Source organism: Magallana gigas, chromosome 1, assembly GCF_963853765.1.
Source record: "Magallana gigas chromosome 1, xbMagGiga1.1, whole genome shotgun sequence".
In the NCBI taxonomy this organism is placed as follows: Eukaryota; Metazoa; Mollusca; class Bivalvia; order Ostreida; family Ostreidae; genus Magallana; species Magallana gigas.
In genome coordinates, this window is record NC_088853.1 from 18884359 (window position 1) to 18911680 (window position 27322).

The 27322-nt window shown below is 33.8% G+C and overlaps 1 protein-coding gene across 1 annotated transcript in view; it reads right to left on the reverse strand.

Moving 5' to 3' along the window:
* Positions 1–20212, reverse strand: part of LOC105327268 (uncharacterized) — a 45991-nt gene extending 25779 nt beyond the window's left edge. The window contains exons 1-3 of the mRNA XM_066085418.1: positions 20105–20212; positions 7682–7871; positions 925–1035 (exon numbers count right to left, since the gene is read on the reverse strand). Coding sequence (XP_065941490.1) covers positions 925–1035; positions 7682–7871; positions 20105–20173 — 370 coding nt within the window. The 5' untranslated portion in view covers positions 20174–20212. The remainder of the gene's footprint in view (positions 1–924; positions 1036–7681; positions 7872–20104) is intronic.
* Positions 20213–27322: the final 7110 nt, after the last annotated feature.

The following is a 27322-nucleotide window of genomic DNA, read 5'->3' on the forward strand; positions in this document are numbered from 1 at the left end:
CGACATCCCATATCGAAAAACTTACCGTTTTAGAGTTATGAAGCAAAGACTTTTAAGGGATCTAGACCCCTCATTTTAGGGGCTAGCCCCTTTTTTATGGTATTCTGCACAACTTTTGTTCTATATGTGTCTAGAAAAAATTTACAACTAAAATGTTATTGAGCAAAGATATTAGCAAAATTTAACATTTTTTGAAACATTAATTTCGATGTAATTTTTTAAGAAGTATACGTGGGTAAATCAAACTTTTAAAACTAGGAGGACAACGTTCAAGATGTCTACATTAAGGATTTGTAAATTAAAACTACTTGCTACGGATCAACTCGGAGCCTTTGCAGGTACACGAGACCCACTAAAAAAATATTCAAAGGGGAATAACTCAAAACCGGAAGTAGCGATTTCAAATTTTTTTTGTGCTATAGTAAGCTATTGTCATTTCCAATAAACCTTGAAAATTTGAATAAAATCTAATGACAAACAAGCGAGATATTACAGTTTAAAGAAACGTCTAGAAGAAAAAGAAGAAGAAAAATAATAATGAAGAATTTCCAACAGAATCAGTACAAGGTCTTCCGTTGGGAACGGAAGACCTTAATAATGAAGAATTTCCAACAGAATCAGTACAAGGTCTTCCGTTGGAAACGGAAGACCTTAATTAGTAGAATAACTGATATACTTTTACTTTTTTTGTATTTGGGAGGGGGTCCTTAAAGCAACAGAAAAACCGTTAAAGCAATCATAATAATTTGATGCTGTTTTATAAATGGAATATTCTTGAAATTGAAAGACATATGGTATTTCCACATTAAATAGTAAATGGAGACGACCTCGAAACTAATTCTCAATCAACTATCATTTATTTCATTTCCCTCCTACAATATATATAATTTAGTGAGAATGTATGGCGAGAATCACACTACTTACGTTCATATATTCTTGTGCTTTGATAAGAAGAATTGTGACATCCATGTAAGAAGTGCCGACAGCTGTATGAATCAACGTATGAGCCGTTTCTTTTCAGATATAAACAATAGCCTAAAAAAAGTCAATATATTCCCAAAATATTAATCAAATCATAAATAAAAACTTTTTTCAAAATTAATAACTTATCCGAACTCCCCCTGACGGTAAAAAAACGCATCGCCGCAAACCACGGTATTGGATACACAAGCTCCCTCAAACCAGGTGATATGAGAGAGAGAGGGAGAGAGAGAGAGAAAGAGAGAGAGAGAGAGAAAGAGAGAGAGAGAGAGTGTGTGTGTGTGTGTACGAATAATCTTTAGAACAGTTTTGTGTTGCTAGGATACAGGTTTCAAATTCATCATTTGGTTGGTTAATCTAGATATTGAATTTCGTATCTTGAATCTCGTATTTTAAAACTCGTATTTTGAATCTAGAAATTTGAATGGACCTTCTGGGTTTTCGGGGCTTCGCAATTCGAAATGCGGGATTCAGTTTTCGAGATTTAATATTTAAAATAACTAATATAGCCAAAGATAACCACAAAACCTGAAGAAAATATTAACAAGAGCTAAATTTACTTCAACACCAGAAAAATATGCTGTTTCCAAATGCAGGGAATCAAGGTGTGGTACGTGTCCTTATCTAAAGACAGGAGCTTCTATTTCGTTTTCATGTGGCAAGACGTTTAATGCTAATGAAAATATGCCTTGTAAATCCAAAAATCTTCTGTGCTGTATTACTTGTAACAACTGTGGCGAAAATTACATCAACCAAACCGGAACGCAGCTTACCGCCGGTGTAATAAAGAATAATGACCCCCGTAGAATAATGACCGGGGTCATTTTTCGACGTAGAATAATGCCCCTCCCCCCCTAGCTGAAGAATAATTGGATTTTTCTGAAGAAAAAAAACACAGGAGTTATTTTTCTTCATGTTAAACATGAAGGAAAATGACCCCCCCCCCCCCCCCCCTAAATATGAATATAAATTGGTTACCCCGTATCCAAGATATGACTTTGAAATAACTTTGTTTTTTCACTCTGATCAACTGATTTTGAAGTTATAAACACCGAACTTGTAAATAAATCGCTGTATATATATTTTCATATTCGTGGCAAGCCCACACAAAACACTCTTGCATTGCCACACATTGATTGTTAACAGTTACGTCACTTCTCTCGTCGACATACGGCGGGAAATGACGCAAATAAAGACAGATTCATATACAATGAGGATATTGTGTGATAATTAACGAACAATAATCATTAAGGAATAATTGTTGAATAATATCAGCAATGTTCATTGGTGAATGACTTGTCAATCGAAGAATGATACATGTATATATATTTATAGAACAAGACTAAGGGGGCAGGTAACGTAGGAATATGAGTACTTCTTATTGACATTTCTTGAGGAATGTGATTTTTAAAACATCATTTTGCGTTAGTTTTGTTTTCTTCAGAATCTACGTAATATATAAACATCAATGTTCTAAACATTTGTTGTAATGTTGTATTTGTGATCATGAACAAACTTTATTCATTTTAGAGCAAATGTGTGAAGAGTACTTGACTATAGTAAATCTTAATAGTTGATAAACACTGATCGATTATAACAAAAGATTGTTTCTAAAAGCGTTGATAAGAGGTTAGGGCTAATGTTAGTGGTTTAAATCCCCCTTGATTTTGATCACACGATATTTATTGTATCAAAGTCACCAATGCTCATACAAACTATTGATGCATTAATCATCTTGATATTAACTAAACCTACTAAAGTATGCCGACGATAAAAGTAAATTATAATTTCTGTACAAGTACTCTCGGTACTTTGACGATTTTCCTTGTTGGCCTATCACCTCTACTGGCGGAATGACTTCTGTCAGTGCCTACTAACTTCAGCTTGGTTATAATGCCTAACAGTGGAGTAAACTTTTCATAATTTTGGTTTCATCATTAATTCTGAGTGATGCACTTGCATACCCAGCAGTTTGTATTGGTGGAAATCCTCAATGCAAGTACAATTCATGAACAATATGAAGAACATAGAAGATGCGACGGCGAAGATGCGAAGACGAAAGTGCTAAGTTGCAAAGTCGAAGAAGTGATACTACTATCGCTCCTTCGTCTTCGCACCTTCGCACTTTAGGCATAACATCTTCGCGCTTCGTCGTCGCATCTTCGCACTTTTGCTCCTGCGCCTTCACACTATCGCCTTTGCAACTTCACATCTTTGCCCTAAGGTCGAAGTGGCCATATCGGAACACCATAGATGTAAATGTAATTGTTAAAGGGGAATGGTAACGAGTTTGGTCAAATTCTATTTTTCTGTTTTCATTATTTACAATGCTTTAGGAAAACATTTCTACTGATCACATGAAAATTGAGGGTCAATTGTAAAGTTATAAGCAAGATACAGGGCTCATAATTCTTTGTCTTGTTAACAAGGCTCGTGCCCTGTTGTTGTTTACATATGTTCAATATATCAGTAAAAAATCTTTTTAAGCTAATTTATCTATCTTCTTATTCATTTTAAGCATAAATTAATAGTTCCTTACGTTTAACACATTCATTAGGTCTTAAATTGGAATTTTCACTTTAACATTCAAAATGTAAACAACAGCTTTGTTTACATAGGAAAGAATTGCAAGCTCTGTATCTTGCTTATAACTCAACGAATGACACTCAACTTTTGGTTGCCTATAAAAAATGCCTTAATAAAGCATTGTGAACATTAAAATCGGAAACAAAATTTTTGACTAAAATCGTGACCATGCCCCTTTAAGATGACAACCATACCCCGATGCAATACGTCAATATCTTGTTATAACGGAATGCTTTTTTTATTTTCTAAGATATACCCCTTCTTTCACTTTAAGTTTATTTGAACATGAATTATAATTTCTGTTACTTTCTGTAAACTGCAGCAGTAAAAATTACAATAGTGTAAAGACTATTTCACAAATAATAAAAAAAATATACTGAAAAACTTTAATCTACAAGGGGGTCATTATTCTACAGGGGTCACTTTTCTTCATGTGGAGTGTACTCATTTTTATGAAAACGACACTTATTCTTCTTCTTCTTCCAATACAGTTCATCCCTCGGTTGGCCGAGTATTGTCGAACTCTGTACATGCGCGCAGCGGCAAAGAACTGTACATTTTAAAGAGTTCTTTTTACAGGTTAAAACAGGGTTAAAAACGGTGTTCGACTTATTCCGCCAACTGGATCCCTGCCTTAAACGCCTCCAGCGTTGGTAAGACCACTAGTGTGTCTGGCAAGGTATTCCATAGGCGGATGGCTGAGGGGAAGAAGGAGTACTGGTGAATCTTGTTCCGGGAGTGTCGCACGATGAATCTCATGGAATGTCCTCTGGTTGTGGTGGTAATAACTGGGGTCAGGTAGACTTGAGATGGAATTGCAATCAGGTTGTATACTATCCTGTACATCATAATCAATTTCATGTTTTGGCGTCGTTGTTGAAGTGACGGCCAATTTAGGTCTTTTATCATCTTTGATACGCTGCTGTATGTTGATAAGTCCCTATTAACAAAACGTGCCGCTCTGCGTTGGACCTGTTCCAATTTGTCAATATTTTGTTTGGTATATGGGTCCCATATTGTGGCAGCGTATTCTTCTACGTCGAAAAATGACCCTGGTCATTATTTTACGGGGGTCATTATTCTTCATTACACCGACATGTGCGTCCATTGCCAACAGATCAATGATCCCAGAAACAGAAACACTCCTTGCAGTGACCATTTTGACATCTTTGTAATCTCGATCACGGTATTAATACCTTACAAATACATTCCGTATTCGGCTTTTTGTTGTTATTTTAAAAACTCTGGTTTTAGAACTTGTAAATCAAATTATAGTGTCTGATCATTATCTTGGTAGATTGATTTGATCCTGAATTTCATTTCATAGCTTTAACCATATTGTTAATTTTCTTTATTTAGGTTTTAATCTTCACAGGATGAATGACCATCTTTAAGTCCTCCTTAAAGATAGCTTAAAGGTGTTTTAAGGTAGCTTAAAGACGATCTTTAAGCCACCTTTAAGCTACCTTTAAGCTATATGTATTGCTTAAAGGTGGATTAAAGAAAGCGTAAAGATGGCTTAAAGGCAGCTTAAAGACTATCTTTAAGCCACCTTTAAGCCACCTTTAAGGACAACTTATAGGTCCTTAATGTCCAAACTTCTTTAAGCCACCTTTAAGCCACCTTTAAGCTACCTTTAAGCCACCTTTAAGCCATTAAAAAAAATTTAATTCAAAATTGTGCTTAATTTCCAACAAAATGTATTAACTTTATGAAAGAAAAGGTATTAAAACGGTTTTTGTTCTAGAAAGAAAAATGAAAAAAAAAGCACAAAAAAACCGGCACGGCGAGAATTGAACCCGAGACCCTCAGTTTACTAGCATCACCATAAATCCTCTACGCCACGGCAACTTACATATATATGAGCGTTTTTATATTCTATATATCAGTGGATATTGAATCACTGTATTGAATGTGTTTACTTGAAAAGATTTTGACAAACCATTAAGTTTGTAACAATCAATTATATATCTAATTTAAAAATTACATGCATGCATGTATTTAGAATGAAATTCGGAACTTGGTCTTCAGTGAACAAAAATATATTATACCTAAATGGAAACCGTTAGGTTCACTATAGTAGGCTTTCTTAGTTAATAAATTTAAACCGAGTAGATATACGTTCATCTAATTCATAGCTATAAAAATGTAAGAAAGAAAATGAAATCATTTCTTTTATTAAATGCATTGATACTATTAGGGTATTTGTTCAGTTTCCCGCAATTTCCCGGTTTTCAACATCGCGGCGCCGTTCCAATATGTTTAAATATTTACATGTAATTGTATGTACATGATTTTTAAACTATTAATTCTATAACAAACAACATTACCAATTACCGGTGACGTATTTACTACATGTGGCAATTGCAAATGACTTGTACATACAATTGTATGTGCCAGGCCGGGTATATTTGACATATTTACCCTTATACATATATTTAAATAATCAACCCCTATTTATGATCACCGGTACATTAATTAATTAGCCTCTAGATTTTACTCTAACATGCATGTATCGTTAATTTGTAGGCGTAACATCTTTGAAACCCAGAGCTAGGAAATAATACTTTGAAAATGAATTACAAATGTAAATTAACTTTTATTCACTAGACTTATCGTATACTCGTACATACTAAGATTCAACGCCTTTAGAAACCCTGACGTGCACCTGGGCACACGACACACCTGTTGTGTATATCTTGTATATTCTGTGTTAGTTCCAGGGGTTTTCTTAAGTTGGACAAACAATAGACTTTAATTAGATATACACAAACATGCACCTGGGCACACGACACAACTGTTGTGTATATCTTGTATATTCTGTGTTAGTTCCAGGGGTTTTCTTAAGTTGGACAAACAATAGACTCTAATTAGATATACACAAACGAACAAAACTATGTCGAGACAAACAAAGCAGTAATATCCTGCCCGATATAACAAAGGCAGTTGAGAGTCTTTTCATCTTTATAACATGTATCTAGCAGATCTAGAGTTAGAAATAATGAAAATTGAAAAAAAAAAAAACCTTAAACCGATTAACAAATTAAATCATGAATTTTTGGTTCATTATCTTTATTTTGTTTAATAACCGGATGAACTGAGAGAGAGAGAGAGAGAGAGAGAGAGAGAGAGAGAGATATTTTTTTCACCGATTAATTTATAATAGGAAACAAACATACTTTAATTAGTTTTATGCTCATATTAAGATACAGAGACTGCGCTCATCCCTACAATAATTTTGAAACCCCCAAAAAATTATAAAGAATTTTATAACGGCAATCTGTGTCCATCGGAGCAGTGCTGATAATAGCGATCTGTGTTTAATGGAGCGACGATTAAAACCGCCTGGAACACCCCCCCCCCCTTCCTTGGAAATTATATCATCACTCGGATGACCCCCTCCCATCTCTATGAAAGATCTTTTGCAATTAATATATGTTTTTATTGTTCAGCTTGATCAATATTGACTTAAAGGCCACTTAAAGACAGTGTAAAGGCAGTGTAAAGAGAGCGTAAATGCCACTTAAAGATGCTTAAAGGTGGCTTAAAGAAGTTTGGACATTAAGGACCTATAAGCACTTGCTTAAAGGTGACTTAAAGGCGGCTTAAAGGTTGTATAGCCTTTAAGCTCCTTTAAGTCACCTTTAAGCCACCTTTAAGGACTTGCTTAAAGATGGTTTTTCGCCCTGTGCTTAAAGTTCAAGAACTGTGATCTTATATTAATACAATGAGGCAATTATAAGCCGGAATAAAAAAAAACCATATTGATGAATAATACATGTAGGGCCAGCAAATTCACTTACATTCGCAAAGCATATGATATTAGCATTACGTATATTTATATATTATACATATATCATTGTATAGGAAACAATATAACAATTACTTGCAGGTAAGAGCATGATCAGATAATCTTTCTTTAGATCAGTAAGATGTAGCTTGAATATAGGTTCTCAGATTATTGATTAATTAATATAGATATTGAATCTCAATTTTTGAATCTGGGATGTGGAATCTTGAATGAGCTTTCTTGGCCATCGTATATGTTTTTTAATTCGCCAACATAAACTTATCTTATCGCAGTTGAAAATTTTATGAATGTAATACCCTGTACCTTCTTCAATCAATATCCAACGTTGGGTATAACAGAACTCTAACAGTTCCGTGAGCTTTTCGTTTGGTAAACACGTGTAGCCATTAGTCTCGTTACAGTTGAGAAACGACGATCTCTTGCCCCACTCCGATTCATTTTGGGGGCAAAATGGTGTTGAGTATACAGGGAACTTGTAACCATCAAGCTTTTTCTGAAAGATAAAAATGGATACTTTTATTCCCCAGGATTGATTAAAAAATATATTGATTAAAATAAGCAGATTCCAAATATTGACCAGATTTATGATGTATTTTATCAATATCCACAAATTCCTGTAAGTAGACCTCAAACCCCGAAATGAAGACTCCAAAATACTTTTTGGGTTTACATTTTTTTTATATTTAAATGTGAACTGTAGATTTTTTTCTGTTAACTTAATTACGCCCGTCATAAAAAATGTATCAGAGCAATATATATAAATATGCGAGATGTGTCTTTCACGATTTTGGCAGATATTACTTGATCTCGTATAATTAGAAACCAACATTAATTCAAGTGATTTTAAATTATATAACATGTCATATATATATATATATATATATATATATATATATATATATATATATATATATATATATATATATATATATATATATATATATATATATATATATATATATATATATAATTCAAAAATAATAAATATCCAGAATAAACTCACAAATAGATCCTATTTACTGCAAACGTTTTTCGCCATTCCTGGATCTTCACAAATATACATTTTGTACATAACTGCCTGAAGAGCCCGGATTGGCGAAAACGTTTGTAGTAAATAGGATCTATTTGTGATTTTATTCTGGATATTTATTATTTTATTTTATTTTCAAATTACTTAACACTGTTCAGATTTATTTTTTGTTGTATTGGGAAATTATATATATATATTCCCTTGGACTGAAATGTCACACTTTCATTGGTTTAAACATAGCACGTGATTGCCTCATATATATCTATATTTGTTCGGTGAGAAATAATATTAGGCAATATGGCCGTCATTGGCCGACGCTTCGCTTACTCATTTCGACATTTCATAGTATTTAATACATAAACCGCATGCCGTAAGTTCCTAAAGTATTTGGAGTAGTTGCCCTTTGCATTTTTTTTTGAAATTGGAGTAGTTGCCCTTAGAATATTGACGTCACATTGTTTTGTCTGGAGCAGAAAAAAATGGCAGCGTCAAAATTTGATCAAATCTCTGCCGAGGAACGGGAGAAAGCATTTAAAATTAAATAGCCACAAAACATTGTAAGTTAACATGAGTGAAGGAAATATTTTTAAAGAGTATTTTAAAGGTGAGACTGAAAATTTTAAAGAGTTTAAATAAGTTGAAATGGACGAGATGTTAGGCATCTTGTACATGGCTTTGCGTAGATCATCGCTATGTGTGAATAAATATGTCGCTTGATAGCTTATAAGGTTAGTTACTGAATCACTACGGAAATTTATTGGGTTGATCAATTTCATAAACGGCTTGTGTTTGCCTCGCCATCTATGAGATTGATCAACCCAATATATTTCCTAGCAGAGTAACTTGGTCGCTAACCGGTCATCAAAAAGTTTTGTACAAGACACTACACATTTTTTTAAAGAAAACTATCCACCTTAAATCAACTAGTATCAAATTCCTCAATATTATTTTGTATGGGCTTGCAAACACTGTATTCCAATATACCAAGACAAAAAGCGCGGGAAGTAGTGACATCAGTTTTTAACCAACGACAGAAAATAGACGTCGACACTGACAGCATTTTAGAAAATATGGATGCTGTTCTGTAATATAACAATTTTATTTAAAAAAACAATTTTAGTTTTAGCAACAAACAATACATTCAAACAGAAGAAACTGCTTTTAGATTCAAACTTAGTAGAAGCTACGCATATGTATATATGAGGGAATGGGAACGCATTCTTTTTTAACAATGTAACAAACAACCCATTTTTTATGTTAGATGTATCAATGACATGTTTACAATGGGTCAGGAAGCCGACCTTCAACTTTTTATGAAAATCGCATACAACATACATCCGAATATTTAGCTTGACCTACGGTTTTCAAAATCCAGTGTAGAGTTCCTAGATATAATTATTTCTCTTGAAGATCGATTTCTTTTGAACAGACCTTTACAGTAAGCCCACCAACAAACATATGTACCTTAATGAAAAATCCAGCCACCCTGAATCTACAAAAAAATATATACCCTTATAACATTTCAAAACTTCATACTCTTCTATTGTGATGTAGTCTGTATGGTGTACGTCATTTTCATATGTCATTTGAAGCTACATGTATTTGCAAACTAGAAGAGGACATTTAAAAGATATTACGACAAAGACATATCCCTAAAAAACCCTGAAAAAACGACGTGAGCTGACCGCCAGCTCGCCATTATAAAATTGTGTTGACTGAGGTAAAACACTGATAGACAAAAACAAACAAAGGAGGAAACAGGAAAAAAAAACCATGGAAATATTTTGATACTTATAAACAGGTGGTACAAGGTATATCGCGATGGAGTATGCGACTGTACCCTCATACCAGACGGTGAATGCGGCATATTGCTTAGAGGTATAAACCCAGGAGGACGACTTATATATTCTTTGTTATAACTCAACATCACACTGGGCCTTGCGGCCTGTATAGGCAATGTATATATAACGTTTACTCTAACGCAAAAATGTTCATTGCTCTGATTTTTATAAATATGCACTACTGTGGAATCATTAATTTTCGTGGGGGTCAATTTTCGTGGATTGCTAGAATTTTACAGGTTCGTGGGGACGTAATTTCGTGTATTCTCTTATATCTACAAAAGGAAACATGACTTTATTACTTCAATTTATTAATTCGTGGAGGATGTAAATTCGTGGATAAGAGGTACCCACGAATTCCACGAAAATTGAGCCACCACGAAATCTAATGATTCTACAGTATTATACTTTATATCAAGCGGTTTATAAAAAAAACCGCAAACTATCCTTGTTACATGTATGTTATATCCAATAACATACGTCAAAATTAAATTTATTTCTTATAATTTAATACTTATATGAAAATTAACCCTCTGTACCATGTCGATGCTTTTGTTTTAAGGTACTTCACTACACGGATACTTATACTGTTTAAGACACTACGTCACAAGATGGCGATTTAAATGTTTTTTTAAACTGTTTGTATCAATCGATTCTGATGTAAATTCTCATAGCCCAGTTGTTAAAGTAGCAGGCTTGTGAAATGCAGGTCGTGAGTTCAAATATACCTGGAGCTTTTGTTTATGTTTACTGAATGAAATGTTTGAAAATAAAATTTCTTATCTAAAATTACACATTTATTCGCCTATTTGACATATATATTTCTTATCCATCATGCTTTCTATCATAATCAAGTAGTTTTCTGTTGATTTGAGAAAATATTTCAAGGTGTAGTGATGAACCTTAATCGTAAACGACATTTCAAACTACCCGCGCATTAGAATATCCTTAGTAACAGGTGACCCAGTTAGAACAAAGTGGACGCTGGTTCATGACTTCACAGTTACTTCCCGAATTTAAAGGTATAGTCTTTAATAATTGAATTCGACATTAATTCGAAAAAGATGGAGTGTGAAAATTGCAGGGAAAGCCCTCTTGGTGATATGGATGCAGTACACGAGGCAAATTCATTTCAGAGATCTACCCGGGATTGGGGGCGGTGTGTGAAATAACTGAGCATGCTGAAAATGGATTGTTTGTATTTTGCAGTTTTACAGTAAGTTCACTTAGAGTGTCCTTCATTTGTTTTCTCTGAGTCGTCGAGCAATTCCGAGTGTAACTCCTAACAGAGGACAAATTATGCCATTTATATAATTTTATTTACAATGTATGTTTTATGTCCCTACGTCATTTTTTATACTACAGCCTATAGGCAGTGCTCAATCAGATGGAAATCTGTTTGCTCGTCAAGTTTTAAAAAAAAAAAAGCATAAATCAGCATTTATTAAAACCACACTAAAATAACATGATAAACCTAGATAACTTAAAAGTAAAGCGTTCTGAAAAGAGAGCTTTGCGTGCAATTCCCATTCTTGATAACAATTTGGTGTTGTGGTAAATATAAGCGTTTGTTTTTACTACGGTAAAAGGTTTATTGATAATTTTTCAACACATGTCTTTTATATGTGGTTTTGTAATAAATACAATTGCATTAATATTTTTCTTTACATACCATGAAAAAGACCCCCCCTTCTTGGTTTTGTGTTTAATTCGTACAAATTCATTTTGTTGCCTTGAAATTGTTTCAGCTCCATTTGTGAGACATTTATTTTTTGGATTGATTAGAGCAGTTTTTTTTTTATATTATTTTTTAAATATTTCCATATCATTTTAAATGTATATTATGTAAGTGAAAAGAGATAAACGCAGATCTACACACAAGGTTTACATGTAAAAAGAAAGTAGTTCCGGATATGTTGGTAAGGGGGTGTGTCCCCAAGGGTGCTAATCTACGTCATCACCGGGATGACGTAAACATACACAGTCGGCCATTTTCTCTCGGTTCGAATAAGAGGTAAGGTTGTTTTGTACCCAGAGACTAAATACTTATTAAATACACCACTCTTACGGAATTAGATTAGACCCACTCTATTATGCTAAAACTGTATAACTTTCCAAACTTCAGTCATTTCTGAAAACACCTCGCATTTATCCAAATGTATGCCGAGGTAACGTTAACGCACTTGCACTATCGCACACATTATATGCATGTTTTACAAATTATAAAACATTTTTTTTAACAAAACTTATTATTAGCGGTCTTTTAGCCATTAATGAATTCATCTAGTCAATTTCAATCTATAATTTGATATTGTTGACATCATTGATGCTATTACTAATATCTTGATAACGTTAACACATCCATTTTTCAATGATAACGTTCACACTTTACTTATGATAACGTGTTTTCTTATTCTATCAATCTTATAATTATATACTTTTAATTTATAGGTGAAGATGGTTAAACGTAAAAGTCGATTGTGGCTAAATCACCCAAGATCAACGGCTGCAAAAATAAATTCTAAAAACAAACATATACATGTATACTCTGTCCCGAGTTTTTGCTTCCACCACTTTTTGCTTGATATTTCAATAATAGTAAATACCTGTGTGCTCAAACTACGTTCATCCACTTATATGAAAAATGTCCAGATTATCTGTTTTGAAACGCCCCCTCTACCGCTTCGGGTTTCAATACACATCCCGAAATTGAAAGTCTACGGAGATTTTGCATTGCAACAGCCATTAATAAGCCCGGACGATAACGTTAAAAAATTTCGCGATGTATTCCGAGTGTATTCCGAATGGATAAAAGATGTAAACATTCCCCATTATAAATCTCCGTATGGAATCTGTTTTCGTTCCTGTGAATTTTTCTGAGAGGAAAGGGATAGTTGTTCAATGAAAACATCTTGGATATATTCCCTTTTAACGATTTCAACTGTATTTCTTTCACAGGTGTGTGTAATTTTATCAAAAATCACCAAAAAGTGATGGAAGCAATAACTTGGGACAGACTTATAGTAGAAAATATACCGGTATGTACTAGTGATTCGCCACACAAAAACAATACTCTGATTTTGCGACGAAAGATAAAAGGGACACCTTCTAAATCACCTCCTTGTAAAGTAATTAAATAAATTAAAATAATTAAAAATGATTTTGATCAAGAATCTCCCGGGTCGTCTGATAAAGTTTTGAAGTGTCAAAACAACCAAATAGAAAGTGAAAGCATTAGGGCCTTCTAAGAATAGGCGTGCTCTGCTTGAGCGGTTTGAAAACAATTCAAACATTTCTTTTTCAGACGAAACTGGTATAATACCTGTAGGCAATACGTGTATTTCAGACTCGGTGGACACTGCTGATATTCATGCAATGATCTTAAAAGTTTTACAACAACTCAAAGTACATGGTCTTGAAAGAAGATTTGTTCTTTTTTTCGAGTTGGTACAGAAGATCAACAACATTGCATTTAGACTGTGGTTGGAAGTTGTTGAATGGTACGCTAATGAAAATACTACAACCATGCGGTATATGAATGAAACCAAATCCTTCTGGAAATTAGGATGGCATTTATTTGGGAGAAAGTTTGTAAGATTTATGTCTGGGTACAAGAATGTAACACAGGTGTTGTTTTCAAACCGCTCAAGCAGAGCACGCCTACTCTTAGAAGGCCCTGTGCATTTTACTCCAATGCTTTCACTTTCTATTTGGTTGTTTTGACACTTCAAAACTTTATCAGACGACCCGGGAGATTCTTGATCAAAATCATTTTTAATTATTTTAAATGAAACCGACGGACATTTTGATACAGAGGGGGGTACATAAAAATCGTATTCTTCTTCAGTCTTTTGATAAATGGAGATTTTGATGGTGTCGAACGCTGCTTGAATACTTTACAAGGAGGTGACTTAGAAGGTGTCCCTTTTATCTTTCGTCGCAAAATCAGAGTATTGTTTTTGTGTGGCGAATCACTAGTACATACCGGTAATTTTCTACTATATGTTTGTTTTTAGAATTTATTTTTGCAGCCGTTGATCTTGGGTGATTTAGCCACAATCGACTTTTACGTTTAACCATCTTCACCTATAAATTAAAAGTATATAATTATAAGATTGATAAAATAAGAAAACACGTTATTATAAGTAAAGTGTGAACGTTATCATTGAAAAATGGATGTGTTAACGTTATCAAGATATTAGTAATAGCATCAAATGATGTCAACAATATCAAATTATAGATTGAAATTGACTAGATGAATTCATTAATGGCTAAAAGACCGCTAATAATAAGTTTTGTTAAAAAAAATGTTTTATAATTTGTAAAACATGCATATAATGTGTTAATTGAATGTACGATAGTGCAAGTGCGTTAACGTTACCTCGGCATACATTTGGATAAATGCGAGGTGTTTTCAGAAATGACTGCAGTTTGGAAAGTTATACAGTTTTAGCATAATAGAGTGGGTCTAATGTAATTCTGTAAGAGTGGTGTATTTAATAAGTATTTAGTCTCTGGGTACAAAACAACCTTACCTCTTATTCGAACCGAGAGAAAATGGCCGACTGTGTATGTTTACGTCATCCCGGTGATGACGTAGATTAGCACCCTTGTGTGTCCCCATACCAAGGTTGTTATACAATAAAATATCCCTCCATCTGCATCAGCCAATCAAATGAGGCGTTACAACCAAAATTTAACTAGATATACTGTCAGCAAGCTCACAATTGATACCCCCGCTAAGAACAAATCATAACTCATGTATGTTTTCTATTAAAGTATCTTTTTCACTGTCCATTTTCTATAAATAACAACTGCTCTATATTTTTTTTAAACTGTTAATGCTAATATGAGTACACAAACCAATTTCTATTTTTTAAATTCCATTTTAGTTCAAGTTACATGTAACTGTTAATGCATGAGGACATTTGCATCCTAATGTTAACAAACATGACTCGAATCAAACGAAATTCCATATGTCAAGCAGCCATTTAATATAAACATTTGAATTATTGGTATACTAAGCCCGATTTTTTTCCGATTTTTTTTTCCACACACTTTTAAAAAAAAGATACATAGGTGCAGGCCATTTTCAGAGAGACGGGGATGAGAATCTAAACAAACATTTTTATGTGGCCTGAGACAAGCAAGCTTTGTGTCAAATTTTGGCTTCTAATTATTTCCATAATACAAGACATAAAGCAGACAGGAATTAAGCAATTATTTTTAAACAATTAACTTGAACTTTCTCAATTGACCTTGGGTCAAGGTCGTGACACACTCTCAGGTTTGAGCAATTTCGATGTAAATTAAGAACTTCCAATATTTGTTTATAAGAAGGATTTGGACTTGACATGAATTTTGCACTTTTCTGCCAGTGACCTTGGCCTTGTCCAAATGACCTTAGGTCAATGTCATGACACACCATCTGGTCATAAGCAAACTTTGTGTGAAGTAAGAACTCCCGATGTTTCTTCATAAAATAGATATGGACCGGACACAAATTTCGCATTTTTTCTGCTAGTGATCTTGATCTTTCCCGAATGTCCTAAGGCCAAGATCATGAATTTTGTACTATTTCTTCCAGTGACCTTGACCACCGAATGACCTTGTTCAGTGTCATGACATAACCTTAGGTCTAAGAAATCTTTGTGTGAATTAAGAACTTCCAATGTTCTCCATAAGAAAGTTATGGACCGGACACAAATTTTGCACAGACAGACGGACGGACAGACGGACAAAATGATTTCTATATACCCCCCGAACTTCGTTTGCGGTGGTATAATTACGTATATTTCATTCGAACGTATGCTATTTTATACATATAATTTAGGAAAACAGACCTTGAAGTTACATTTACACACACAAACACGCTCACAACGGACATAAACAATATATTTGATTTAATTACAAACATTACAGTTCATGGGTTTTTTTTCAATCATAATAAATTGGATATCACCACATATAAAACAAATTACAATAATATATTTAACAGCGATCATACCAGGTATTTAGAACTTTTAAAAATTAATAGAAAACTGACTCATACAAAATCAAGAATACAAAATGATACATGAAAACTAGTGTCATAAAGGGAAGAATCCCTTGGTACCGGTCACCCGAGTAGCATAAAACACATACAAAAACTTGTCGAGGAGTCTCATATATAAATATGCATTTATTTAATATTATAGGTTTCATCCTGGAGTATAAAATTATAAATTTGTAATGACGACCACCTCCCTACCTGAAATCTTTCAAAAAAAAAAAAATATGAAACCTAATTTTGGCAAAAAATGTTATGATCTGGTCTACAAAATCATGAATTTAGTTTTCTTTTCAGGTGTGTGGGAGTAAAAAAGATAATTTTTAAACGTTATATGCATTAACACTATACATCCATTTTTGCCCTGCCCTAGAGTCAAAACCCATACTCCAGGGGACATACAATTTAAAATTTTAGTAGATGACTTCCTGGTAAACATAATTATGAAGTCAGTTTTTAATACAGATGTGTGAGAATAGAAAAGAAAATTTTAAAACATGTTATATGCATTAACACTATACTGCCATACCCCCTCCCCCCCCCCCCCCCCGTGTCCTTAACCCCTGACCCATTGGCTATGAATTTCACAATTTAGGTAGAAGAGTTAGTGGACATCATAACCATGTATTCAGTGGTTGCCCACATGTTTGGGAGTAAAGAAGAAGATTTTGTGAGACTTAATACATTTTTACTATACGGCCATATTGACTGCACCCTAGAGCCATACCCCTGACCCAGGAGCCAGGAATTTCACAATTCTGGTAGAGGGCTTCATGGACATCATAATCATGCATTTAATTCTTAACAATATATATGGGGGTAGAGAAGAAGGTCTTCCAAAATTTAATACATTTATAATGTATGGTCATATTGGCCCAACTTTAGAGCCTGAACCCCTAGAACAAGGGCCATGAATTTCGCAATATTGGTAGAGGGCTCCGTGGACATCATAATCATGTTTTTAACAAGTATATATGAGAGCAGAGAAGAAGATTTTTTAAGATTTAATACATTTTTACCAAATGGTCATATTGGCCCCACCCTAGAGCAGCAACCCCTGACCCAGAGGCCATGAATTTTACAATTTTGGTAATACAGCATATACAAATACAGCATTTCATTTTATCAGCAATGCGCGCTGGTGTCCATTATGTAATTAAGAAATTTAAAATAAATATCAACTGTGATATAGGTAACAATATTTTTAACGTTTTTATTCAAACCATAAAAGAGTAAAACAGTTATCTATTTCAGTAAAATTGAAAAGTCATGGAAACAAAAATGCTCGTCCTTTGAACATATGCTGCTGTTAGAGTCTAAACAAGACTTACGTACGTACACAATTAAACAGATTGTTATAACAGCACGTCATTCGTATCAATCTATACTGGAATATGAACTTGAAATATAACCTTCTTTGGTACCGATAAAACTTAAAATGATTGTATTTCTAAAAAATTCTTAAGTCTCCTATTGATACATGTTTTGTCTTAAAAGTAAATAATTATGTACATGTTTGTATGATCTTCAGCCGGTTTTGTGGAGAAATAATTACTTTAAATTTGTATCGGTCAGAAGCAAAACCGCCATTCCAAGTAATTTCTGTATTATTTCAGTATTGAGGAACATATTGAATGCATACAATGATAACAAGGTCATTATCTTGGTGTTTGATACAGATGGTATTAAGACCTTATATCATTTGAAATTACTGTAGAAATATCACGATCCTCAGATTTGAATTATGAAATTATCCTGCAACATGAATTATCTTGGTGGTTGATTTATCGAACGTGGTTAAGTTATATCTGAAAAGGGAAGCCACATAGCTGCTCCGTTTTTGAAACAGGAATTGTTCTTTAAGGATAATATGAAGTACGCGTACGACTCCAAATAAATTGACCCCAAAATATTTCTGTAAGTATCTATTTTATTTTGCATGTACATGTACTTAATTTTTTGAGAAATGTTCTCCCATAATTTTTTTTTTATATTTAATATAACAGCCATATAGAAGATATCTATAAATCTTCACGTTAGAAGTACACTGTTTGTTTTTGATCCACTAGACATATACAGGTAGATCTTTCTTTAGTTTAAAATCCTTTAAAATACATAACCGCAAATAAGAACATTTTCTCATTTTGTCAGTCATGTATTGTATAAAAATCGAAGCATATGTAAAGGAAGAAAAATAAACCTCACAATGCTCAAGTACTACAGTAACATTTCCAAAAATACAAAATTGTAGGGAGCTTCTTCCCTTAAAACATTAACTTTTCCTGTTGTGTACTCGCATAAAACTTTCATAATGTTACTCGTCCACATCACTCTTTTTAACAGATGTTAAATCTTATAGCTTAATGGTCTCATTTGGGGATATTCTGGCGAATAACGATGTATCGTAATATGTAAACGAATCTTTTATGATCTGCTTAGTTGATTGCGTTGACCCTGAGGTCCACGCAGAAAATATATAAGCGAGGTTAAACCGGATGCAATGGGGGAAATTCAGCCTGCGCATGAGCTAGCCTGGTTCATGTGCGTAATGGGTAGCTCAGGGAACCAGGCTAGCACACGTTTATCTGAATCAGGATCAGGATTCCGTGCCATATGCACACATACTCTCAAAGGCGCTGTAATTGTAAAGTTGTCGGTAAACAGTACGGAAACAAAGTATTACTTTTAAAGAAATGATTGGCACGTGATATGAACTATCAGTATTATGAAATAAGTTCATGTTATGCCGAAACTACAACATAAATCAAATAGCATAATTTGCAATGTTTTGTTGTTTTCCGAATGCACAGTCATGTACATGTAACGTGGATTTACTTTAATAGTAGGCGAGGCTAGAGAACTTCCCGATTAATTTTTTTTAAGCATTTAAGTATGATTGAAAAATTATGTCACTGTAGAAAAGTTAATATCTCAAGAAAAATGCATCAAAATATGAAACTTTTAATTTACACAAAGCTGTCACTGCATAGTTAACGAAGTAGTGCGAATCGTAATGTGTGCGCAAATAGTAGAATTCACCGAATGTCTGATACTGTACATGCAAACTTCATTCATAGATAGATCATTATTATTTTAGAAGTATGAACCCTTTAAATTCTGAAATAAAAAGTCAAGGGTATACATACATGTATACGTAATACAACGTACAAATTTAGTGGTTTAAAACAGAGGGCTAGAGTCGGTGGAATCTCTGATAATCTTAAGGCTATCACGTTTTCGTTGGAAACACATGCAAATGGTCCACGTATTGTAGTCCTTTATTAAAGGACAGCAGCTTGTTTAAAATTAAAACCAAGACAAGTCATGTTCGGTGGTTATCCGACTGTAATAGATGGGTCGTGTGATTTTCATCTGGCACTATGTCAAAAAAAAAAACATGATAAAGATGTTCCATGCATATTTTTCTCCAGAAAAGCCCCACCCTAAGAGAGAAAAAATTCGGCATTATTGATAGAACATCAGTATCCTATGTCTGAAATTAAAACGTTTCATTTAAAACAACTAAAATAATTCTTTCAAAAAATGAAATATTGTATTTTTTCTGACGTTGGTTCATCACCTTTAATATTATCTTTACAGAGTGTGCATCCAAGCACAAAATACCAGTTTCTTAAATACCTCGTACATTCAACTAGTAGCAAAAACTAAGGCAGAATCGGTATTCTATAAATAATTAAAATCTAGAATAGAAAATATAGGTATACCCTACAAATATAACGAAGGTCAGCGTCAGTCTCTATGCGGCACTCATCTATTCATATACTTTAAGAAAAAACAGTACTTACACTTTCGTTTAATACAACAGTGATGGACATTAAGGCTCCCAAAATCACTAGACGAACTCTGCCTTGCATACTCAATTTGTCTCTTTTAGTGTAGTGTGCAAGGTTATTGAAAAAGGTATACATTGTTTAAATGCATTATCCAATGTCATGCAAAACCGTACCCGACCTTAACATAAGGTATCGATTTTTATAAAATGTCCTTCCTGTCTCGTCTCGTCTATATTATGTACACTTGTTGGGGAATCCAATGGGTTGTTTTTATACATGAAAGAGTTTTAAAAAATCCTGTTGCTTAAGATCCAATACTTTATCTATACTTAAATCCAAAAGAAAAGTAATGAAAACGTGCAATAAATTACATGTATAGATGACATTTTTATAGTCATTTCCTCTCGTAAAATGTTATCCTGATAAGTGTCGGGGAAAACGGCAGCCATTCTAACCTTGTCGCTAGATTGACAAACGTCGAAAAAAATCATTCCCCGGTAACATACAAAAGCTTGCAAGCAAAGCTTTCATGTATAAATAATCATACGGGTATTTTACCCTTTTAAGTGTAAAACCCGCATTTCTGCGAGGAGGGTAAACATTTGAATTATTGGTATACTAAGCCCGATTTTTTTCCGAATTTTTTTTCCACACACTTTTAAAAAAAAGATACATAGGTGCAGGCCATTTTCAGAGAGACGGGGATGAGAATCTAAACAAACATTTTTATGTGGCCTGAGACAAGCAAGCTTTGTGTCAAATTTTGGCTTCTAATTATTTCCATAATACAAGACATAAAGCAGACAGGAATTAAGCAATTATTTTTAAACAATTAACTTGAACTTTCTCAATTGACCGTGGGTCAAGGTCGTGACACACTCTCAGGTTTGAGCAATTTCGATGTAAATTAAGAACTTCCAATATTTGTTTATAAGAAGGATTTGGACTTGACATGAATTTTGCACTTTTCTGCCAGTGACCTTGGCCTTGTCCAAATGACCTTAGGTCAATGTCATGACACACCATCTGGTCATAAGCAAACTTTGTGTGAAGTAAGAACTCCCGATGTTTCTTCATAAAATAGATATGGACCGGACACAAATTTCGCATTTTTTCTGCTAGTGATCTTGATCTTTCCCGAATGTCCTAAGGCCAAGATCATGAATTTTGTACTATTTCTTCCAGTGACCTTGACCACCGAATGACCTTGTTCAGTGTCATGACATAACCTTAGGTCTAAGAAATCTTTGTGTGAATTAAGAACTTCCAATGTTCTCCATAAGAAAGTTATGGACCGGACACAAATTTTGCACAGACAGACGGACGGACAGACGGACAAAATGATTTCTATATACCCCCCGAACTTCGTTTGCGGTGGTATAATTACGTATATTTCATTCGAACGTATGCTATTTTATACATATAATTTAGGAAAACAGACCTTGAAGTTACATTTACACACACAAACACGCTCACAACGGACATAAACAATATATTTGATTTAATTACAAACATTACAGTTCATGGGTTTTTTTTCAATCATAATAAATTGGATATCACCACATATAAAACAAATTACAATAATATATTTAACAGCGATCATACCAGGTATTTAGAACTTTTAAAAATTAATAGAAAACTGACTCATACAAAATCAAGAATACAAAATGATACATGAAAACTAGTGTCATAAAGGGAAGAATCCCTTGGTACCGGTCACCCGAGTAGCATAAAACACATACAAAAACTTGTCGAGGAGTCTCATATATAAATATGCATTTATTTAATATTATAGGTTTCATCCTGGAGTATAAAATTATAAATTTGTAATGACGACCACCTCCCTACCTGAAATCTTTCAAAAAAAAAAAAATATGAAACCTAATTTTGGCAAAAAATGTTATGATCTGGTCTACAAAATCATGAATTTAGTTTTCTTTTCAGGTGTGTGGGAGTAAAAAAGATAATTTTTAAACGTTATATGCATTAACACTATACATCCATTTTGCCCTGCCCTAGAGTCAAAACCCATACTCCAGGGGACATACAATTTAAAATTTTAGTAGATGACTTCCTGGTAAACATAATTATGAAGTCAGTTTTTAATACAGATGTGTGAGAATAGAAAAGAAAATTTTAAAACAGGTTATATGCATTAACACTATACTGCCATACCCCCTCCCCCCCCCCCCCCCCCCGTGTCCTTAACCCCTGACCCATTGGCTATGAATTTCACAATTTAGGTAGAAGAGTTAGTGGACATCATAACCATGTATTCAGTGGTTGCCCACATGTTTGGGAGTAAAGAAGAAGATTTTGTGAGACTTAATACATTTTTACTATACGGCCATATTGACTGCACCCTAGAGCCAGACCCCTGACCCAGGAGCCAGGAATTTCACAATTCTGGTAGAGGGCTTCATGGACATCATAATCATGCATTTAATTCTTAACAATATATATGGGGGTAGAGAAGAAGGTCTTCCAAAATTTAATACATTTATAATGTATGGTCATATTGGCCCAACTTTAGAGCCTGAACCCCTAGAACAAGGGCCATGAATTTCGCAATATTGGTAGAGGGCTCCGTGGACATCATAATCATGTTTTTAACAAGTATATATGAGAGCAGAGAAGAAGATTTTTTAAGATTTAATACATTTTTACCAAATGGTCATATTGGCCCCACCCTAGAGCAGCAACCCCTGACCCAGAGGCCATGAATTTTACAATTTTGGTAATACAGCATATACAAATACAGCATTTCATTTTATCAGCAATGCGCGCTGGTGTCCATTATGTAATTAAGAAATTTAAAATAAATATCAACTGTGATATAGGTAACAATATTTTTAACGTTTTTATTCAAACCATAAAAGAGTAAAACAGTTATCTATTTCAGTAAAATTGAAAAGTCATGGAAACAAAAATGCTCGTCCTTTGAACATATGCTGCTGTTAGAGTCTAAACAAGACTTACGTACGTACACAATTAAACAGATTGTTATAACAGCACGTCATTCGTATCAATCTATACTGGAATATGAACTTGAAATATAACCTTCTTTGGTACCGATAAAACTTAAAATGATTGTATTTCTAAAAAATTCTTAAGTCTCCTATTGATACATGTTTTGTCTTAAAAGTAAATAATTATGTACATGTTTGTATGATCTTCAGCCGGTTTTGTGGAGAAATAATTACTTTAAATTTGTATCGGTCAGAAGCAAAACCGCCATTCCAAGTAATTTCTGTATTATTTCAGTATTGAGGAACATATTGAATGCATACAATGATAACAAGGTCATTATCTTGGTGTTTGATACAGATGGTATTAAGACCTTATATCATTTGAAATTACTGTAGAAATATCACGATCCTCAGATTTGAATTATGAAATTATCCTGCAACATGAATTATCTTGGTGGTTGATTTATCGAACGTGGTTAAGTTATATCTGAAAAGGGAAGCCACATAGCTGCTCCGTTTTTGAAACAGGAATTGTTCTTTAAGGATAATATGAAGTACGCGTACGACTCCAAATAAATTGACCCCAAAATATTTCTGTAAGTATCTATTTTATTTTGCATGTACATGTACTTAATTTTTTGAGAAATGTTCTCCCATAATTTTTTTTTTATATTTAATATAACAGCCATATAGAAGATATCTATAAATCTTCACGTTAGAAGTACACTGTTTGTTTTTGATCCACTAGACATATACAGGTAGATCTTTCTTTAGTTTAAAATCCTTTAAAATACATAACCGCAAATAAGAACATTTTCTCATTTTGTCAGTCATGTATTGTATAAAAATCGAAGCATATGTAAAGGAAGAAAAATAAACCTCACAATGCTCAAGTACTACAGTAACATTTCCAAAAATACAAAATTGTAGGGAGCTTCTTCCCTTAAAACATTAACTTTTCCTGTTGTGTACTCGCATAAAACTTTCATAATGTTACTCGTCCACATCACTCTTTTTAACAGATGTTAAATCTTATAGCTTAATGGTCTCATTTGGGGATATTCTGGCGAATAACGATGTATCGTAATATGTAAACGAATCTTTTATGATCTGCTTAGTTGATTGCGTTGACCCTGAGGTCCACGCAGAAAATATATAAGCGAGGTTAAACCGGATGCAATGGGGGAAATTCAGCCTGCGCATGAGCTAGCCTGGTTCATGTGCGTAATTGGTAGCTCAGGGAACCAGGCTAGCACACGTTTATCTGAATCAGGATCAGGATTCCGTGCCATATGCACACATACTCTCAAAGGCGCTGTAATTGTAAAGTTGTCGGTAAACAGTACGGAAACAAAGTATTACTTTTAAAGAAATGATTGGCACGTGATATGAACTATCAGTATTATGAAATAAGTTCATGTTATGCCGAAACTACAACATAAATCAAATAGCATAATTTGCAATGTTTTGTTGTTTTCCGAATGCACAGTCATGTACATGTAACGTGGATTTACTTTAATAGTAGGCGAGGCTAGAGAACTTCCCGATTAATTTTTTTTAAGCATTTAAGTATGATTGAAAAATTATGTCACTGTAGAAAAGTTAATATCTCAAGAAAAATGCATCAAAATATGAAACTTTTAATTTACACAAAGCTGTCACTGCATAGTTAACGAAGTAGTGCGAATCGTAATGTGTGCGCAAATAGTAGAATTCACCGAATGTCTGATACTGTACATGCAAACTTCATTCATAGATAGATCATTATTATTTTAGAAGTATGAACCCTTTAAATTCTGAAATAAAAAGTCAAGGGTATACATACATGTATACGTAATACAACGTACAAATTTAGTGGTTTAAAACAGAGGGCTAGAGTCGGTGGAATCTCTGATAATCTTAAGGCTATCACGTTTTCGTTGGAAACACATGCAAATGGTCCACGTATTGTAGTCCTTTATTAAAGGACAGCAGCTTGTTTAAAATTAAAACCAAGACAAGTCATGTTCGGTGGTTATCCGACTGTAATAGATGGGTCGTGTGATTTTCATCTGGCACTATGTCAAAAAAAAAAACATGATAAAGATGTTCCATGCATATTTTTCTCCAGAAAAGCCCCACCCTAAGAGAGAAAAAATTCGGCATTATTGATAGAACATCAGTATCCTATGTCTGAAATTAAAACGTTTCATTTAAAACAACTAAAATAATTCTTTCAAAAAATGAAATATTGTATTTTTTCTGACGTTGGTTCATCACCTTTAATATTATCTTTACAGAGTGTGCATCCAAGCACAAAATACCAGTTTCTTAAATACCTCGTACATTCAACTAGTAGCAAAAACTAAGGCAGAATCGGTATTCTATAAATAATTAAAATCTAGAATAGAAAATATAGGTATACCCTACAAATATAACGAAGGTCAGCGTCAGTCTCTATGCGGCACTCATCTATTCATATACTTTAAGAAAAAACAGTACTTACACTTTCGTTTAATACAACAGTGATGGACATTAAGGCTCCCAAAATCACTAGACGAACTCTGCCTTGCATACTCAATTTGTCTCTTTTAGTGTAGTGTGCAAGGTTATTGAAAAAGGTATACATTGTTTAAATGCATTATCCAATGTCATGCAAAACCGTACCCGACCTTAACATAAGGTATCGATTTTTATAAAATGTCCTTCCTGTCTCGTCTCGTATATATTATGTACACTTGTTGGGGAATCCAATGGGTTGTTTTTATACATGAAAGAGTTTTAAAAAATCCTGTTGCTTAAGATCCAATACTTTATCTATACTTAAATCCAAAAGAAAAGTAATGAAAACGTGCAATAAATTACATGTATAGATGACATTTTTATAGTCATTTCCTCTCGTAAAATGTTATCCTGATAAGTGTCGGGGAAAACGGCAGCCATTCTAACCTTGTCGCTAGATTGACAAACGTCGAAAAAAATCATTCCCCGGTAACATACAAAAGCTTGCAAGCAAAGCTTTCATGTATAAATAATCATACGGGTATTTTACCCTTTTAAGTGTAAAACCCGCATTTCTGCGAGGAGGGTAAACATTTGAATTATTGGTATACTAAGCCCGATTTTTTTCCGAATTTTTTTTCCACACACTTTTAAAAAAAAGATACATAGGTGCAGGCCATTTTCAGAGAGACGGGGATGAGAATCTAAACAAACATTTTTATGTGGCCTGAGACAAGCAAGCTTTGTGTCAAATTTTGGCTTCTAATTATTTCCATAATACAAGACATAAAGCAGACAGGAATTAAGCAATTATTTTTAAACAATTAACTTGAACTTTCTCAATTGACCGTGGGTCAAGGTCGTGACACACTCTCAGGTTTGAGCAATTTCGATGTAAATTAAGAACTTCCAATATTTGTTTATAAGAAGGATTTGGACTTGACATGAATTTTGCACTTTTCTGCCAGTGACCTTGGCCTTGTCCAAATGACCTTAGGTCAATGTCATGACACACCATCTGGTCATAAGCAAACTTTGTGTGAAGTAAGAACTCCCGATGTTTCTTCATAAAATAGATATGGACCGGACACAAATTTCGCATTTTTTCTGCTAGTGATCTTGATCTTTCCCGAATGTCCTAAGGCCAAGATCATGAATTTTGTACTATTTCTTCCAGTGACCTTGACCACCGAATGACCTTGTTCAGTGTCATGACATAACCTTAGGTCTAAGAAATCTTTGTGTGAATTAAGAACTTCCAATGTTCTCCATAAGAAAGTTATGGACCGGACACAAATTTTGCACAGACAGACGGACGGACAGACGGACAAAATGATTTCTATATACCCCCCGAACTTCGTTTGCGGTGGTATAATTACGTATATTTCATTCGAACGTATGCTATTTTATACATATAATTTAGGAAAACAGACCTTGAAGTTACATTTACACACACAAACACGCTCACAACGGACATAAACAATATATTTGATTTAATTACAAACATTACAGTTCATGGGTTTTTTTTCAATCATAATAAATTGGATATCACCACATATAAAACAAATTACAATAATATATTTAACAGCGATCATACCAGGTATTTAGAACTTTTAAAAATTAATAGAAAACTGACTCATACAAAATCAAGAATACAAAATGATACATGAAAACTAGTGTCATAAAGGGAAGAATCCCTTGGTACCGGTCACCCGAGTAGCATAAAACACATACAAAAACTTGTCGAGGAGTCTCATATATAAATATGCATTTATTTAAT